This window comes from Nipponia nippon, unplaced genomic scaffold, assembly GCF_047370975.1.
Source record: "Nipponia nippon isolate SJK-2023a ecotype South Korea unplaced genomic scaffold, ASM4737097v1 scaffold_36, whole genome shotgun sequence".
NCBI classification, from domain to species: domain Eukaryota; kingdom Metazoa; phylum Chordata; class Aves; order Pelecaniformes; family Threskiornithidae; genus Nipponia; species Nipponia nippon.
This window is the reverse complement of record NW_028262354.1, coordinates 1,691,941-1,706,354: the sequence shown is the minus strand read 5'-3', so window position 1 is coordinate 1,706,354 and position 14,414 is coordinate 1,691,941. Positions and strand designations below refer to the sequence as shown.

Sequence of the window (14,414 nt, the reverse complement as noted above, 5' to 3'; positions counted from 1 at the left end):
AAACATTTTTTTATAGACTGCATCACTTTGACCCTGGTGATTAGCCAGAGCCTCACTGAACCCCTGGAAAGATGGTCTTTATATTCTGTACAATTTTGTTTCAGAATTGTAGAAAAGCTGTCTCTTTCCAAATAAATTTTCTGTACCAAAGTATGTCTTCTTGTTTTCATTACCACATAATCATTTCCTTCTTCTTTTCCTTATCAATTGAATTTATAGTATATTTATCCTTGGTCATAGGTATTCCATGTTTCTCCTTTGAGTGCAAATGTCACAAAATCCCAGGAATACTTTTCTACACAATGTCATTAAACATGTTCTGAACATTTGACGCTCCCCAGGACCAACCTGAGTCCCTGGCAGTTGCTGCTTATAACAGCAGTCCCTGCAAGGGCTCTGGCAATGCTCAGCTCCAAATTTGCCACATCCATCTCAGGACAGAGGAGCTTTCCAGTGCTCTGCCCCAAGGCCAAAGCAAGACATGGATATCTGGGTGAAGCCCGCAGAGTAGAGAAATATGCAGCCCACGCACGGCCCTCTGACACACTGTACAGAGCTTCCCCGAGGTCACAGGGGGAAGGATGCCCTTAGGCTACGCACAGATGACAGCACTCATGAATGCAATAACCACATTGCAGGGTGCATGCTCAGTGCATCACCCCGAGCATCATGACTGACTGGTGGGAACAGGGTGCAGAGAATGAATGGGAAAGAAATAAGGCACTAATTTAGTTTTCATTCCTCTATAGACCTCACAAAACAGAAAATGGTATTTCACCTTTGAAATCTCTCTTTTGTAAAGAAGCTAATAATTTGCTAGCAACTTTGCTAGCTTGCAGTTCAAAAGTCTTTTCTGAGAGAAATTCAGAGCTTCTACAAATGTTTTTATCAAATTAATTGCCCTCTAACATTTCGCATTACTGATCAGTTATAGACATAATTCCAGTCACAGTCAAGAACAAATTCAGAACAAAAAAAATTGTTCATGCAAAGCGGATTTTTTAATGTGGATGGAAAATGCAATAGATAATGACAGCAGGAAACAAAACAACACAGAAGCAATGAATTGGAAACACAACAATCATGAGGCTGTAGCAAGGCACAACCCAGGGCTTCACTCCAAAGATTCCCCCCTCCTATTGCAGGCTGGGAGTCTCAGAGCTGTCAGAGCAGACTCTCATCCGAGGATGAGTACAGCTTAGTTGTATCACAGGTTGAGGGGAGCTTTTGGAGGCAGTGCTGGAAAGCCTAAAGCTGCCAGCTGAAGATCTGCAGGGTTACTCTGTGCAAATAAGCAAGGATCGTAAAGATCTAGTAGCTGTTTTGCCACAGCCTAAAGAGGGGCTGAAAGCTTTGCTCTGCCTCTGGTGGTAGAAGACAAGAGGTGCTACTTATGGAGACCGAGGGTAGATGCAGCACTGAAGTCCATGGATATTTGGGGTTTAGCAGGGCCCGCAGTTGCCACTGAGGTACCTGTGGCCTCGGGCCCAGCCACCATATCCACAACCCCCAAGGCCTCCATAGCCCCCAGAAAGGCCATAGCCTCCATAGCCCCCAGAAAGGCCATAGCCTCCATAGCCCCCAAGGCCTCCATACGACCCAAAGCCCCCAAGGCCTCCTAAACCACCACGGCCTCCAAAAGTGCCGCCGAAGCCACCTCCAACGCCAGGGGCTCCCACCGAGCCAACAACGCTGTACTGCGGGAAGGAGCTGAGGATGGGCCCGGGGAAGGTGATCGCCGAGGCCGGGGGCTGGATCACCACCACGGAGTCAGGGCACTGCCGCACGCAGGGCTCGTTGGCGGTGTCAGCCAGAGGGGCCGGGGCGGCCACCCCACAGGAAGGGATGCACAGGCTGGCGCAGGACATCTTTCAGGCAGGCAAGGGGTCCTGGAAGAAGCAAGAGGGGTTGGGCGAGGGTGCAGGGAAGGGGTGGTATTGAGGGAGGCAGGGAGAGATCCCCAAGAGGCTTCCAAGAGCTGGACTTACCCCGTTGATTGGGAGAGTCAAGTGGAGGAAGGTGGATGGAGCACTGCGAAGCTCTCAGCTCTTTTATACATGTACCACACTGCCTGGGGCATTGGCCAATGGGGTGGTGGCGGAAAGCCCAGGTAATCTGAAATCCAGACTTCAAGATCCTTATTTCATGTGATTCAAGACAATTATATCCCTCTTCATTGGGGACATTGGCATGCAAACGTGCCCTGGAGAAGAAAGAGGCGATGGGAGGGACAAACCATGAGAAATGATTACATGAAAGACAAGGCGCTGCTGTAGCACCAATAAACGTAAATGTTTCCCTAATCCCCACTTTGCTTACGTAGAGGAATCCTGGGCATCTTGCAGAAAGTTGCTGAGCCCTGCCACGCCACACGCAGCAGCAGCCCAGCTGCGTGCCAAGACCGAGTGGTGCTCAAAGTGCCTGTGCCTGCAGGGAGCACGGCCACGTGCAGCCTGGCTCTCTGTGGGTGCTCAGCCAACCTCTCCTGGCACGGCCCTCAATGCCCACCTGAGTAATCGAGTCCTTCCAGAGAGGGCTCTGGGAGGACCACGCACACAGACACGTGGCCAAGGAAGCTGAGAGTGTCCTGGTCCCCTTCCTGCCCTCCAGCTCCTCCGTGCATGTCCCCCCTCACACACGACCTAGCCGCCTGATGCCACTGGTCCCCCCACGTTTGTGTTGCGCCCCCGCACGTATGGGTCTTTGCCCCACATGGCAAAGAGTGCTCCTATTCCTTGCATGGCTCTTAATCGAGGAGCCCCAAATACACCCTGTCAGCAGGGGCATGGAGATGGCCAAGGCTCAGGGATGCTCCTGACCTGTTGCCCCAGAAGGCCCCCACCCCTCACAGCACCGGGAGATGGTGGGCCTTTGGGAGTCACTCTGAGCATGTGGACTGGCTTCTCCCTTTGCCCAGCCTCCCGGTGCCTCTGATTACCAGCTTGTAAAAGGGAGGTAATGACAGGCATGATGGCTGTGCCCAGGATGGCAAAGCACTTCCGCAAGATGCTCAGGACTCCTCTACATAGGCAAAGTGGGGGATTAGGGACAGGTTGGGGTGTATTGGTGCTGTGACGTCAGCTACATCAGCAGCGCCTTGTCTTTCATGTAATGATGTGTCACGACCTGTCCCTCTCATCCCCTCTTTCTTCTCCAGGGCACGTTTGCATGCCAATGTCCCCAATGAAGAGGGATATAATTGTCTTGAATCACATGAAATAAGGATCTTGAAGTCTGGATTTCAGATTACCTGGGCTTTCCGCCACCACCCCATTGGCCAATGCCCCAGGCAGTGTGGTACATGTATAAAAGAGCTGAGGGCTTTGCAGTGCTCCATCCACCTTCCTCCACTTGACTCTCCCAATCAACGGGGTAAGTCCAGCTCTTGGAAGCCTCTTGGGGATCTCTCCCTGCCTCCCTCAATACCACCCCTTCCCTGCACCCTCGCCCAACCCCTCTTGCTTCTTCCAGGACCCCTTGCCTGCCTGAAAGATGTCCTGCGCCAGCCTGTGCATCCCTTCCTGTGGGGTGGCCGCCCCGGCCCCTCTGGCTGACACCGCCAACGAGCCCTGCGTGCGGCAGTGCCCTGACTCCGTGGTGGTGATCCAGCCCCCGGCCTCGGCGATCACCTTCCCCGGGCCCATCCTCAGCTCCTTCCCGCAGTACAGCGTTGTTGGCTCGGTGGGAGCCCCTGGCGTTGGAGGTGGCTTCGGCGGCACTTTTGGAGGCCGTGGTGGTTTAGGAGGCCTTGGGGGCTTTGGGTCGTATGGAGGCCTTGGGGGCTATGGAGGCTATGGCCTTTCTGGGGGCTATGGAGGCTATGGCCTTTCTGGGGGCTATGGAGGCCTTGGGAGCTGCGGCTATGGTGGCTGGCGCCGAGGCCACAGGTACCTCAGTGGCAACTGCGGGCCCTGCTAAGCCTCACACTGGGTGCGGCCACAGATGAAGGAGAGCTCCGGAAAAGCCCCTGGCACATCCCGACACGACACCCGAGGGAAGGACATCGCTTCGGCATAGCTGGGCTCCAGAGCTCGGATGCCTCGTGCCTGCTTGGGGCCCAACTCTGCCTTCCTCCTGCCCTGCTTGAGCTTCACTCCAGGACTTGCTGCCCCCTGACGAACCAGCCCCACGTTGGGCGCCTAGTCCTGTGGCACGGCTGATGCTCACTGTCGCTCTGCCCACTGCCAGGAGACAGGGGAAGGCCCTGACCAGGGCCCTGCTCTTCTCCCAACTCCCTCCTCCCCTCAAACTGCAATAAAAGCTGTATTGCATTGCAATGTTGACCTCTGGTTTTTCTTCATCCTTCCTTCTACTGTCCTACTTCCCCCAAACCTCAGGGCGTGGTGCTCTGGGCTGCCTGAATCTCCCACGGAGCATTTGGGCAGTTTGCTCAGCCTGTTACAACTGACGACGACAGTCCCAGCTGGGTCTCGTAGAGCACATGCCACTGAGCTTCCTCTGGTCTCCCACCAGCCATAAACACAATACATTCCCAAAGCCCTCTTTGGACACGGGAGAGTGCCATAGGTGTCTTGCAGAAGCTCTTGCAAATGCTCTGCACAACCAGCATGCCTGGCATTACCTCCTTTCATTGGCTTGTTATGGGTCGCATTTGGAGGTCCAGGGAAGTGGAGAGAGGACCAGTGCAGGTAGAGGGCTGCTTACCATGCCCCTGTGCCCAGCCAGAGGAGGGGGGCAGTGGGAAGGGGTGAGAGAGGCACAGCCAAGTTTCCTCTCAGAGCCATGAAGTGGCCACGGGTATCCAGCCACACGAAGCACCAAGCTCTTTGAGCAGGAGGTTGGACTGCCTACCCTCCTGAGGTCCCTCCCTTCCCCAAGTATCTTCTCATCTTGTGATCCCAGCACGGCAAGGTGGTCTTGGACAGAGACACTTCCGGCCAGAGCCATCAGGAAGGGCAGCGTGGCAGCACGTTGGGCACAGCTGGCGAGCTCAGGAGAAGATGTCTCATCCGCAGTTGTGAACACAGTGGATGGGAAAACCGGCAGCAAAATGGCAAGAGCAGGCATTTGGATTTTTCCACCGCCGGAACTGCAGCTTGTGTTTCTTCTCTTCCCCTCCAGGATGTTTCTACCTCTGCCCATCCTCACATCTGGCCAGGTCCCCCTGCACTGACTCGCGGCCATCCACAATGTCCTGGCTCATGTGGAGTCCCCTGTGCGTGTCCTGAGCGCAAAGTGGTGGAAAGGGGTTCTGGTGTCGCCCACCATGGCTGCTGTGGCTGTGCTCGGAGCGGGCGTGGCAGTGTGGGCTACTTTATGGGCTGATGTGCGAGGAAGGGCAGCGAAGGACCAACGAAGGCTAGGTCCAGAGACCCGGGCGCTGGGAAGCTCTCCTGTCATTCCTGGGCAGACCTGCGTCCCCAGGCGGTGGGTGGGAGGGTGGGTGACAGAGGGAATGGCGGGAAGAGCTTCTGTCCCAGCAGTGGAGCAAGACGGGGCCAAAAGTGCTCCAAAGAGCAGCAGGAGACAGAGGAAAAACAGGAGAAGGAGGTGGTGCAGGGGTGCAGGAATGTGGGGAGGTTCTGGGGGTTGCTCCCCCTCCCGCTATTGACCATGGCCTCCCAAGTGGCTCTGAGCTGGGCCTTTGCCCTCGGGGAGGCTCTGTTGGCATGCCAATCCCCGCAGCCCTGGGGCTGCAGGCAGCCCTTGGGGAATGGCCAGAGCGGGCAATAAACTCACTCTAGTGCCCAACAGCTCTTCTTGGGCTGCAGAGTGCAGGAGGCCAAAGTGGGGAGAAGACAGGGAGGGCAAAGAGGGAGAAGCTGTTGTTGAAGGAGACGAGCACGGCCCCCACTGCAGGCGACCGTCTGGTGGAGGGACACGCTGCCAAGGGCAGGCAGGAGGAAGGGGGGCATCTCCCACAGGTCACGCTGGCAAGGCTCCAGGTGGGACCTGGCGGGCATGGCCCAGGGAGCCAAGGCTGCCACTCGGGGTATTGAGTATGGAGGAAGAATGCGGAAAAACCAGAGGTCAACATTGCAATGCAACACAGCTTTTATTGCAGTTCGAGGGGAGGAGGGAGTTGGGAGAAGAGCAGGGCCCTGGTCAGGGCCTTCCCCTGTCTCCTGGCAGTGGGCAGAGCGACAGTGAGCATCAGCCGTGCCACAGGACTAGGCGCCCAACGTGGGGCTGGTTCGTCAGGGGGCAGCAAGTCCTGGAGTGAAGCTCAAGCAGGGCAGGAGGAAGGCAGAGTTGGGCCCCAAGCAGGCACGAGGCATCCGAGCTCTGGAGCCCAGCTATGCCGAAGCGATGTCCTTCCCTCGGGTGTCGTGTCAGGATGTGCCAGGGGCTTTTCCGGAGCTCTCCTTCATCTGTGGCCGCACCCAGTGTGAGGCTTAGCAGGGCCCGCAGTTGCCACTGAGGTACCTGTGGCCTCGGCGCCAGCCGCCATAGCCGCAGCTCCCAAGGCCTCCATAGCCCCCAGAAAGGCCATAGCCTCCATAGCCCCCAGAAAGACCATAGCCTCCATAGCCCCCAAGGCCTCCGTACGACCCAAAGCCCCCAAGGCCTCCTAAACCACCACGGCCTCCAAAAGTGCCGCCGAAGCCACCTCCAACGCCAGGGGCTCCCACCGAGCCAACAACGCTGTACTGCGGGAAGGAGCTGAGGATGGGCCCGGGGAAGGTGATCGCCGAGGCCGGGGGCTGGATCACCACCACGGAGTCAGGGCACTGCCGCACGCAGGGCTCGTTGGCGGTGTCAGCCAGAGGGGCCGGGGCGGCCACCCCACAGGAAGGGATGCACAGGCTGGCGCAGGACATCTTTCAGGCAGGCAAGGGGTCCTGGAAGAAGCAAGAGGGGTTGGGCGAGGGTGCAGGGAAGGGGTGGTATTGAGGGAGGCAGGGAGAGATCCCCAAGAGGCTTCCAAGAGCTGGACTTACCCCGTTGATTGGGAGAGTCAAGAGGAGGAAGGTGGATGGAGCACTGCAAAGCCCTCAGCTCTTTTATACATGTACCACACTGCCTGGGGCATTGGCCAATGGGGTGGTGGCGGAAAGCCCAGGTAATCTGAAATCCAGACTTCAAGATCCTTATTTCATGTGATTCAAGACAATTATATCCCTCTTCATTGGGGACATTGGCATGCAAACGTGCCCTGGAGAAGAAAGAGGGGATGAGAGGGACAGGTCGTGACACATCATTACATGAAAGACAAGGCGCTGCTGATGTAGCTGACGTCACAGCACCAATACACCCCAACCTGTCCCTAATCCCCCACTTTGCCTATGTAGAGGAGTCCTGAGCATCTTGCGGAAGTGCTTTGCCATCCTGGGCACAGCCATCATGCCTGTCATTACCTCCCTTTTACAAGCTGGTAATCAGAGGCACCGGGAGGCTGGGCAAAGGGAGAAGCCAGTCCACATGCTCAGAGTGACTCCCAAAGGCCCACCATCTCCCGGTGCTGTGAGGGGTGGGGGCCTTCTGGGGCAACAGGTCAGGAGCATCCCTGAGCCTTGGCCATCTCCATGCCCCTGCTGACAGGGTGTATTTGGGGCTCCTCGATTAAGAGCCATGCAAGGAATAGGAGCACTCTTTGCCATGTGGGGCAAAGACCCATACGTGCGGGGGCGCAACACAAACGTGGGGGGAGCTGTGGCATCAGGCGGCTAGGTCGTGTGTGAGGGGGGACATGCACGGAGGAGCTGGAGGGCAGGAAGGGGACCAGGACACTCTCAGCTTCCTTGGCCACGTGTCTGTGTGCGTGGTCCTCCCAGAGCCCTCTCTGGAAGGACTCGATTACTCAGGTGGGCATTGAGGGCCGTGCCAGGAGAGGTTGGCTGAGCACCCACAGAGAGCCAGGCTGCACGTGGCCGTGCTCCCTGCAGGCACAGGCACTTTGAGCACCACTCGGTCTTGGCACGCAGCTGGGCTGCTGCTGCGTGTGGCGTGGCAGGGCTCAGCAACTTTCTGCAAGATGCCCAGGATTCCTCTACGTAAGCAAAGTGGGGATTAGGGAAACATTTACGTTTATTGGTGCTACAGCAGCGCCTTGTCTTTCATGTAATCATTTCTCATGGTTTGTCCCTCCCATCGCCTCTTTCTTCTCCAGGGCACGTTTGCATGCCAATGTCCCCAATGAAGAGGGATATAATTGTCGTGAATCACATGAAATCAGTGTCACGAAGCTTGTACGCTGGATTTCAGATTACCTGAGCTTTCCGCCACCACCCCATTGGCCAATGCCCCAGGCAGTGTGGTACATGTATAAAAGAGCTGAGGGCTTTGCAGTGCTCCATCCACCTTCCTCCACTTGACTCTCCCAATCAACGGGGTAAGTCCAGCTCTTGGAAGCCTCTTGGGGATCTCTCCCTGCCTCCCTCAATACCACCCCTTCCCTGCACCCTCGCCCAACCCCTCTTGCTTCTTCCAGGACCCCTTGCCTGCCTGAAAGATGTCCTGCGCCAGCCTGTGCATCCCTTCCTGTGGGGTGGCCGCCCCGGCCCCTCTGGCTGACACCGCCAACGAGCCCTGCGTGCGGCAGTGCCCTGACTCCGTGGTGGTGATCCAGCCCCCGGCCTCGGCGATCACCTTCCCCGGGCCCATCCTCAGCTCCTTCCCGCAGTACAGCGTTGTTGGCTCGGTGGGAGCCCCTGGCGTTGGAGGTGGCTTCGGCGGCACTTTTGGAGGCCGTGGTGGTTTAGGAGGCCTTGGGGGCTTTGGGTCGTACGGAGGCCTTGGGGGCTATGGAGGCTATGGTCTTTCTGGGGGCTATGGAGGCTATGGCCTTTCTGGGGGCTATGGAGGCCTTGGGAGCTGCGGCTATGGCGGCTGGCGCCGAGGCCACAGGTACCTCAGTGGCAACTGCGGGCCCTGCTAAGCCTCACACTGGGTGCGGCCACAGATGAAGGAGAGCTCCGGAAAAGCCCCTGGCACATCCCGAGACGACACCCGAGGGAAGGACATCGCTTCGGCATAGCTGGGCTCCAGAGCTCGGATGCCTCGTGCCTGCTTGGGGCCCAGCTCTGCCTTCCTCCTGCCCTGCTTGAGCTTCACTCCAGGACTTGCTGCCCCCTGACGAACCAGCCCCACGTTGGGCGCCTAGTCCTGTGGCACGGCTGATGCTCACTGTCGCTCTGCCCACTGCCAGGAGACAGGGGAAGGCCCTGACCAGGGCCCTGCTCTTCTCCCAACTCCCTCCTCCCCTCGAACTGCAATAAAAGCTGTGTTGCATTGCAATGTTGACCTCTGGTTTTTCCGCATTCTTCCTCCATACTCAATACCCCGAGTGGCAGCCTTGGCTCCCTGGGCCATGCCCGCCAGGTCCCACCTGGAGCCTTGCCAGCGTGACCTGTGGGAGACGCTCACCTTCATCCTGCCTGCCCTTGGCAGCGTGTCCCTCCACCAGACGGTCGCCTGCAGTGGGGGCCGTGCTCGTCTCCTTCAACAACAGCTTCTCCCTCTTTGCCCTCCCTGTCTTCTCCCCACTTTGGCCTCCTGCACTCTGCAGCCCAAGAAGAGCTGTTGGGCACTAGAGTGAGTTTATTGCCCGCTCTGGCCATTCCCCAAGGGCTGCCTGCAGCCCCAGGGCTGCGGGGATTGGCATGCCAACAGAGCCTCCCCGAGGGCAAAGGCCCAGCTCAGAGCCACTTGGGAGGCCATGGTCAATAGCGGGAGGGGAGCAACCCCCAGAACCTCCCCACATTCCTGCACCCCTGCACCACCTCCTTCTCCTGTTTTTCCTCTGTCTCCTGCTGCTCTTTGGAGCACTTTTGGCCCCGTCTTGCTCCACTGCTGGGACAGAAGCTCTTCCCGCCATTCCCTCTGTCACCCACCCTCCCACCCACCGCCTGGGGACGCAGGTCTGCCCAGGAATGACAGGAGAGCTTCCCAGCGCCCGGGTCTCTGGACCTAGCCTTCGTTGGTCCTTCGCTGCCCTTCCTCGCACATCAGCCCATAAAGTAGCCCACACTGCCACGCCCGCTCCGAGCACAGCCACAGCAGCCATGGTGGGCGACACCAGAACCCCTTTCCACCACTTTGCGCTCAGGACACGCACAGGGGACTCCACATGAGCCAGGACATTGTGGATGGCCGCGAGTCAGTGCAGGGGGACCTGGCCAGATGTGAGGATGGGCAGAGGTAGAAACATCCTGGAGGGGAAGAGAAGAAACACAAGCTGCAGTTCCGGCGGTGGAAAAATCCAAATGCCTGCTCTTGCCATTTTGCTGCCGGTTTTCCCATCCACTGTGTTCACAACTGCGGATGAGACATCTTCTCCTGAGCTCGCCAGCTGTGCCCAACGTGCTGCCACGCTGCCCTTCCTGATGGCTCTGGCCGGAAGTGTCTCTGTCCAAGACCACCTTGCCGTGCTGGGATCACAAGATGAGAAGATACTTGGGGAAGGGAGGGACCTCAGGAGGGTAGGCAGTCCAACCTCCTGCTCAAAGAGCTTGGTGCTTCGTGTGGCTGGATACCCGTGGCCACTTCATGGCTCTGAGAGGAAACTTGGCTGTGCCTCTCTCACCCCTTCCCACTGCCCCCCTCCTCTGGCTGGGCACAGGGGCATGGTAAGCAGCCCTCTACCTGCACTGGTCCTCTCTCCACTTCCCTGGACCTCCAAATGCGACCCATAACAAGCCAATGAAAGGAGGTAATGCCAGGCATGCTGGTTGTGCAGAGCATTTGCAAGAGCTTCTGCAAGACACCTATGGCACTCTCCCGTGTCCAAAGAGGGCTTTGGGAATGTATTGTGTTTATGGCTGGTGGGAGACCAGAGGAAGCTCAGTGGCATGTGCTCTACGAGACCCAGCTGGGACTGTCGTCGTCAGTTGTAACAGGCTGAGCAAACTGCCCAAATGCTCCGTGGGAGATTCAGGCAGCCCAGAGCACCACGCCCTGAGGTTTGGGGGAAGTAGGACAGAAGAAGGAAGGATGAAGAAAAACCAGAGGTCAACATTGCAATGCAACACAGCTTTTATTGCAGTTCGAGGGGAGGAGGGAGTTGGGAGAAGAGCAGGGCCCTGGTCAGGGCCTTCCCCTGTCTCCTGGCAGTGGGCAGAGCGACAGTGAGCATCAGCCGTGCCACAGGACTAGGCGCCCAACGTGGGGCTGGTTCGTCAGGGGGCAGCAAGTCCTGGAGTGAAGCTCAAGCAGGGCAGGAGGAAGGCAGAGCTGGGCCCCAAGCAGGCACGAGGCATCCGAGCTCTGGAGCCCAGCTATGCCGAAGCGATGTCCTTCCCTCGGGTGTCGTCTCGGGATGTGCCAGGGGCTTTTCCGGAGCTCTCCTTCATCTGTGGCCGCACCCAGTGTGAGGCTTAGCAGGGCCCGCAGTTGCCACTGAGGTACCTGTGGCCTCGGCGCCAGCCGCCATAGCCGCAGCTCCCAAGGCCTCCATAGCCCCCAGAAAGGCCATAGCCTCCATAGCCCCCAGAAAGACCATAGCCTCCATAGCCCCCAAGGCCTCCGTACGACCCAAAGCCCCCAAGGCCTCCTAAACCACCACGGCCTCCAAAAGTGCCGCCGAAGCCACCTCCAACGCCAGGGGCTCCCACCGAGCCAACAACGCTGTACTGCGGGAAGGAGCTGAGGATGGGCCCGGGGAAGGTGATCGCCGAGGCCGGGGGCTGGATCACCACCACGGAGTCAGGGCACTGCCGCACGCAGGGCTCGTTGGCGGTGTCAGCCAGAGGGGCCGGGGCGGCCACCCCACAGGAAGGGATGCACAGGCTGGCGCAGGACATCTTTCAGGCAGGCAAGGGGTCCTGGAAGAAGCAAGAGGGGTTGGGCGAGGGTGCAGGGAAGGGGTGGTATTGAGGGAGGCAGGGAGAGATCCCCAAGAGGCTTCCAAGAGCTGGACTTACCCCGTTGATTGGGAGAGTCAAGTGGAGGAAGGTGGATGGAGCACTGCAAAGCCCTCAGCTCTTTTATACATGTACCACACTGCCTGGGGCATTGGCCAATGGGGTGGTGGCGGAAAGCTCAGGTAATCTGAAATCCAGCGTACAAGCTTCGTGACACTGATTTCATGTGATTCACGACAATTATATCCCTCTTCATTGGGGACATTGGCATGCAAACGTGCCCTGGAGAAGAAAGAGGCGATGGGAGGGACAAACCATGAGAAATGATTACATGAAAGACAAGGCGCTGCTGTAGCACCAATAAACGTAAATGTTTCCCTAATCCCCACTTTGCTTACGTAGAGGAATCCTGGGCATCTTGCAGAAAGTTGCTGAGCCCTGCCACGCCACACGCAGCAGCAGCCCAGCTGCGTGCCAAGACCGAGTGGTGCTCAAAGTGCCTGTGCCTGCAGGGAGCACGGCCACGTGCAGCCTGGCTCTCTGTGGGTGCTCAGCCAACCTCTCCTGGCACGGCCCTCAATGCCCACCTGAGTAATCGAGTCCTTCCAGAGAGGGCTCTGGGAGGACCACGCACACAGACACGTGGCCAAGGAAGCTGAGAGTGTCCTGGTCCCCTTCCTGCCCTCCAGCTCCTCCGTGCATGTCCCCCCTCACACACGACCTAGCCGCCTGATGCCACTGCTCCCCCCACGTTTGTGTTGCGCCCCCGCACGTATGGGTCTTTGCCCCACATGGCAAAGAGTGCTCCTATTCCTTGCATGGCTCTTAATCGAGGAGCCCCAAATACACCCTGTCAGCAGGGGCATGGAGATGGCCAAGGCTCAGGGATGCTCCTGACCTGTTGCCCCAGAAGGCCCCCACCCCTCACAGCACCGGGAGATGGTGGGCCTTTGGGAGTCACTCTGAGCATGTGGACTGGCTTCTCCCTTTGCCCAGCCTCCCGGTGCCTCTGATTACCAGCTTGTAAAAGGGAGGTAATGACAGGCATGATGGCTGTGCCCAGGATGGCAAAGCACTTCCGCAAGATGCTCAGGACTCCTCTACATAGGCAAAGTGGGGGATTAGGGACAGGTTGGGGTGTATTGGTGCTGTGACGTCAGCTACATCAGCAGCGCCTTGTCTTTCATGTAATGATGTGTCACGACCTGTCCCTCTCATCCCCTCTTTCTTCTCCAGGGCACGTTTGCATGCCAATGTCCCCAATGAAGAGGGATATAATTGTCTTGAATCACATGAAATAAGGATCTTGAAGTCTGGATTTCAGATTACCTGGGATTTCCGCCACCACCCCATTGGCCAATGCCCCAGGCAGTGTGGTACATGTATAAAAGAGCTGAGAGCTTCGCAGTGCTCCATCCACCTTCCTCCACTTGACTCTCCCAATCAACGGGGTAAGTCCAGCTCTTGGAAGCCTCTTGGGGATCTCTCCCTGCCTCCCTCAATACCACCCCTTCCCTGCACCCTCGCCCAACCCCTCTTGCTTCTTCCAGGACCCCTTGCCTGCCTGAAAGATGTCCTGCGCCAGCCTGTGCATCCCTTCCTGTGGGGTGGCCGCCCCGGCCCCTCTGGCTGACACCGCCAACGAGCCCTGCGTGCGGCAGTGCCCTGACTCCGTGGTGGTGATCCAGCCCCCGGCCTCGGCGATCACCTTCCCCGGGCCCATCCTCAGCTCCTTCCCGCAGTACAGCGTTGTTGGCTCGGTGGGAGCCCCTGGCGTTGGAGGTGGCTTCGGCGGCACTTTTGGAGGCCGTGGTGGTTTAGGAGGCCTTGGGGGCTTTGGGTCGTACGGAGGCCTTGGGGGCTATGGAGGCTATGGTCTTTCTGGGGGCTATGGAGGCTATGGTCTTTCTGGGGGCTATGGAGGCTATGGCCTTTCTGGGGGCTATGGAGGCCTTGGGAGCTGCGGCTATGGCGGCTGGCGCCGAGGCCACAGGTACCTCAGTGGCAACTGCGGGCCCTGCTAAGCCTCACACTGGGTGCGGCCACAGATGAAGGAGAGCTCCGGAAAAGCCCCTGGCACATCCCGAGACGACACCCGAGGGAAGGACATCGCTTCGGCATAGCTGGGCTCCAGAGCTCGGATGCCTCGTGCCTGCTTGGGGCCCAGCTCTGCCTTCCTCCTGCCCTGCTTGAGCTTCACTCCAGGACTTGCTGCCCCCTGACGAACCAGCCCCACGTTGGGCGCCTAGTCCTGTGGCACGGCTGATGCTCACTGTCGCTCTGCCCACTGCCAGGAGACAGGGGAAGGCCCTGACCAGGGCCCTGCTCTTCTCCCAACTCCCTCCTCCCCTCGAACTGCAATAAAAGCTGTGTTGCATTGCAATGTTGACCTCTGGTTTTTCTTCATCCTTCCTTCTTCTGTCCTACTTCCCCCAAACCTCAGGGCGTGGTGCTCTGGGCTGCCTGAATCTCCCACGGAGCATTTGGGCAGTTTGCTCAGCCTGTTACAACTGACGACGACAGTCCCAGCTGGGTCTCGTAGAGCACATGCCACTGAGCTTCCTCTGGTCTCCCACCAGCCATAAACACAATACATTCCCAAAGCCCTCTTTGGACACGGGAGAGTGCCATAGGTGTCTTGCAGAAGCTCTT

General features: G+C 58.2%; 6 protein-coding genes across 14 annotated transcripts; 3 read left to right on the top strand and 3 right to left on the bottom strand.

Moving 5' to 3' along the window:
• Positions 1 to 1,442: 1,442 nt before the first annotated feature.
• Positions 1,443 to 1,868, bottom strand: LOC148053853 (scale keratin-like). 2 transcript variants are annotated; one of them, XM_087772433.1, is made up of 2 exons: positions 1,589 to 1,868; positions 1,443 to 1,543 (listed from the first exon to the last, which is right to left on the bottom strand). In XM_087772433.1, the coding sequence occupies exons 1-2, from the start codon at positions 1,866 to 1,868 to the stop codon at positions 1,443 to 1,445; spliced, it is 381 nt and encodes a 126-aa protein (XP_087628559.1). The 2 variants fall into 2 exon arrangements, with proteins under 2 accessions (XP_087628559.1, XP_087628558.1); XM_087772432.1 differs by having other exon boundaries at positions 1,443 to 1,868.
• Positions 1,869 to 3,492: 1,624 nt separating this feature from the next.
• On the top strand, positions 3,493 to 3,918 carry LOC148053852 (scale keratin-like). 2 transcript variants are annotated; one of them, XM_087772428.1, is made up of 2 exons: positions 3,493 to 3,772; positions 3,818 to 3,918. In XM_087772428.1, exons 1-2 carry the CDS (start codon positions 3,493 to 3,495, stop codon positions 3,916 to 3,918), a joined length of 381 nt encoding a protein of 126 aa, XP_087628554.1. The 2 variants fall into 2 exon arrangements, with proteins under 2 accessions (XP_087628554.1, XP_087628553.1); XM_087772427.1 differs by having other exon boundaries at positions 3,493 to 3,918.
• A 2,438-nt stretch (positions 3,919 to 6,356) lies between these two features.
• LOC148053851 (scale keratin-like) lies at positions 6,357 to 6,782 on the bottom strand. Of its 2 annotated transcripts, XM_087772439.1 has the most exons (2): positions 6,503 to 6,782; positions 6,357 to 6,457 (listed from the first exon to the last, which is right to left on the bottom strand). In XM_087772439.1, exons 1-2 carry the CDS (start codon positions 6,780 to 6,782, stop codon positions 6,357 to 6,359), a joined length of 381 nt encoding a protein of 126 aa, XP_087628565.1. The 2 variants fall into 2 exon arrangements, with proteins under 2 accessions (XP_087628565.1, XP_087628564.1); XM_087772438.1 differs by having other exon boundaries at positions 6,357 to 6,782.
• Positions 6,783 to 8,413: 1,631 nt separating this feature from the next.
• Positions 8,414 to 8,839, top strand: LOC148053850 (scale keratin-like). 2 transcript variants are annotated; one of them, XM_087772447.1, is made up of 2 exons: positions 8,414 to 8,693; positions 8,739 to 8,839. In XM_087772447.1, exons 1-2 carry the CDS (start codon positions 8,414 to 8,416, stop codon positions 8,837 to 8,839), a joined length of 381 nt encoding a protein of 126 aa, XP_087628573.1. The 2 variants fall into 2 exon arrangements, with proteins under 2 accessions (XP_087628573.1, XP_087628572.1); XM_087772446.1 differs by having other exon boundaries at positions 8,414 to 8,839.
• A 2,437-nt stretch (positions 8,840 to 11,276) lies between these two features.
• LOC148053849 (scale keratin-like) lies at positions 11,277 to 11,702 on the bottom strand. 2 transcript variants are annotated; one of them, XM_087772445.1, is made up of 2 exons: positions 11,423 to 11,702; positions 11,277 to 11,377 (listed from the first exon to the last, which is right to left on the bottom strand). In XM_087772445.1, exons 1-2 carry the CDS (start codon positions 11,700 to 11,702, stop codon positions 11,277 to 11,279), a joined length of 381 nt encoding a protein of 126 aa, XP_087628571.1. The 2 variants fall into 2 exon arrangements, with proteins under 2 accessions (XP_087628571.1, XP_087628570.1); XM_087772444.1 differs by having other exon boundaries at positions 11,277 to 11,702.
• A 1,631-nt stretch (positions 11,703 to 13,333) lies between these two features.
• On the top strand, positions 13,334 to 13,786 carry LOC104013331 (claw keratin). 4 transcript variants are annotated; one of them, XM_087772414.1, is made up of 2 exons: positions 13,334 to 13,577; positions 13,659 to 13,786. In XM_087772414.1, exons 1-2 carry the CDS (start codon positions 13,334 to 13,336, stop codon positions 13,784 to 13,786), a joined length of 372 nt encoding a protein of 123 aa, XP_087628540.1. The 4 variants fall into 4 exon arrangements, with proteins under 4 accessions (XP_087628540.1, XP_087628538.1, XP_087628539.1 ...); XM_087772412.1 differs by having other exon boundaries at positions 13,334 to 13,595; XM_087772413.1 differs by having other exon boundaries at positions 13,334 to 13,613; positions 13,686 to 13,786.
• The last annotated feature ends 628 nt before the right edge of the window (positions 13,787 to 14,414 follow it).